This window comes from Chiloscyllium plagiosum, unplaced genomic scaffold (genome assembly GCF_004010195.1).
Source record: "Chiloscyllium plagiosum isolate BGI_BamShark_2017 unplaced genomic scaffold, ASM401019v2 scaf_2319, whole genome shotgun sequence".
In the NCBI taxonomy this organism is placed as follows: Eukaryota; Metazoa; Chordata; class Chondrichthyes; order Orectolobiformes; family Hemiscylliidae; genus Chiloscyllium; species Chiloscyllium plagiosum.
Window position 1 is genome coordinate 11,179 of NW_025213140.1, and position 2,426 is coordinate 13,604.

Consider the following 2,426-nt stretch of genomic DNA (forward strand, 5'->3'; position numbering starts at 1 on the left):
TGCTAAATTGTTCCGTAGTGCCCAGGGATGTGCAGGTTAGGGTGGATTGGCCGTGCTAAATTGTTCCGTAGTGCCCAGGGATGTGCAGGTTAGGGTGGATTGGCCGTGCTAAATTGTCCTGTAGTGCCCAGGGATGTGCATGTTAGGGTGGATTGGCCATGCTAAATTGTCCCATAGTACCCAGGGATGTGCAGGTTAGGGTGGATTGGCCTTGCTAAATTGTCCCCGTAGTGCCCAGGGATGTGCGGGCTAGGGTGGTCCCAAAAGGCTGAATGGTCTCCTTCCACACGGTAAGGATTGTAACTGACTGAAAGTGTGAAACCGCAGCTAGCTCCTCGGAATGCCTGATGGAAGTTGGCCATCACCACAAGAGGGTTTTAGTCCAGGAGTTGTCCCCCTTCTGCGTTGCTTGTAAAGTTCTTTGGGCAGTTTAAGCCACGAAAAGATGCAGAGAATTCAGGGCTGGACGTTCCGGGGAGACGTGAGGGACCCCTCCCATGCACACTACGGAATTCTTCCTCCGCGAGGGCAGTGGATGCCGGAGCGGTGGTTAGTTCGGTGTGGGGGATCGATACCTCATTGTTCAGTGAGGAGCTGTGGGTCTGAGGGAGCTGTGCTGCTACTGACAGCTGGAGCAGGGACTGAGGGACTGAATGGCCCCACTCCAGCCCCTACACTACCCCCGTCCGAGGGAGGGGGAGGGGGGGGGGGGAGAGAGAGAAAAACGAGGGAGAGACCCTCTCCCTGCCTGTGTTTGCAGGGACAGGAGGGGTGGGGGGATGGGAGGGTGATCTGGCCGCGAGGGTGGGGGAGCGGAGATTTCATTTCTGTGATGTCGGGAGCCAATGTGCAGCCTGGGGGGGGTGGGGGGGGCAAGTCCAACTCTCCCAAAATGCGGAGAGATTCGGAGGTTCCCCAAGGAAAGAACTGGGCCCAGCACGGGAATGTGGGAGCAAACGGCCAGTGTGTCAGAGAGATCGTGAGTTCGATACAGAGTAAAGCTCCCTCTACACTGTCCTCCCCATCAAATACTCCCAGGGACAGGGGGTTAGATACAGAGTAAAGCTCTCTCTACACTGTCCTCCCATCAAACACTCCCAGGGACAGGGGGTTTAGATACAGAGTAAAGCTCCCTCTACACTGTCCTCCCCATCGGACACTCCCAGGGACAGGGGGTTAGATACAGAATAAAGCTCCCTCTACACTGTCCTCCCATCAAACACTCCCAGGGACAGGGGGTTTAGATACAGAGTAAAGCTCCCTCTACACTGTCCTCCCCATCAAACACTCCCAGGGACGGGGTTAGATACAGAGTAAAGCTCCCTCTACACTGTCCTCCCCATCAAACACGCCCAGGGACAGGGGGGTTAGATATAGAGTGAAGCTCTCTCTACACTGTCCCCCCACTCCCAGGGACAGGGGGTTAGATACAGAGTAAAGCTCCCTCTACACTGTCCCCCCCCACTCCCAGGGACAGGGAGTTAGATACAGAGTAAAGCTCCCTCTACACTGTCCTCCCCATCAAACACGCCCAGGGACAGGGAGTTAGATACAGAGTAAAGCTCCCTCTACACTGTCCCCCCACTTCCAGGGACAGGGGGTTAGATACAGAGTAAAGCTCCCTCTACACTGTGCCCCACTCCCAGGGACAGGGGGTTAGATACAGAGGAAAGCTCTCTCTCCCCTCCGCGGTTGTGGTATTGTACTTTCTCCTGATGTGCTCGGCTGGTTTCTCATTCCCGCTCGTTCTGACAGGGAGCTCTGTCCGAGTTCATTCCCAGGAGGCTGACCGAAGGGCCTGGAGTGTCTCCAAGCCACGGGACATCGCAGGGCTCAGGTACGTGGAGGGGCTGCCCCTGAGACAGCGAGGGCTCTGCAATGGGGAGAACGCTTTGTGCGGCCAGGGGCTGACCCGTTCCCAACTCTCAATGGGGTAAGGTCGCAGCGAGGGTCAGAGGTCACAGAGGAAGGGCAGCGTGCGGCTAGCATCAGCTAGATGGGCCAAGCGGTTCTTTCCACCCGCCCCCTCCCTGACAGTCGGCACTGCCGTAGGGGACGGGGTGGGAAGGCAGGGGGGAGCGGCCGTGAGGAGCCTTGGGACGTTTGCAAAATGGCAGCCGCTTGTGTTCCCCAGCTCGCTCTGATCATGGGGTCACTCATTCCACCCGGGCAGTGCCAGCTCATGCCTGCTGGGGGCGCTGAGGGCCTGCTGCTGGGGGTGGGATGCAGAGCCAGTCAGTCCCTGGTGAAGGGAGGGCCCTGTGGCATCTCCCTCCCCCTTCTCCGCTCTGATCATGGGGTCACTCATTCCACCCGGGCAGTGCCAGCTCATGCCTGCTGGGGGCGCTGAGGGCCTGCTGCTGGGGGTGGGATGCAGAGCCAGTCAGTCCCTGGTGAAGGGAGGGCCCTGTGGCATCTCCCTCCCC

General features: G+C 58.6%; 1 protein-coding gene across 1 annotated transcript in view; it reads left to right on the forward strand.

Moving 5' to 3' along the window:
- LOC122547553 (membrane-associated guanylate kinase, WW and PDZ domain-containing protein 1-like) overlaps positions 1-2,426 on the forward strand; it is a gene marked incomplete at its 5' end in the record, with an annotated part of 15,933 nt that overhangs the window by 10,795 nt on the left and 2,712 nt on the right. The window contains one exon of the mRNA XM_043686170.1: positions 1,756-1,837. Coding sequence (XP_043542105.1) covers positions 1,756-1,837 — 82 coding nt within the window. The remainder of the gene's footprint in view (positions 1-1,755; positions 1,838-2,426) is intronic.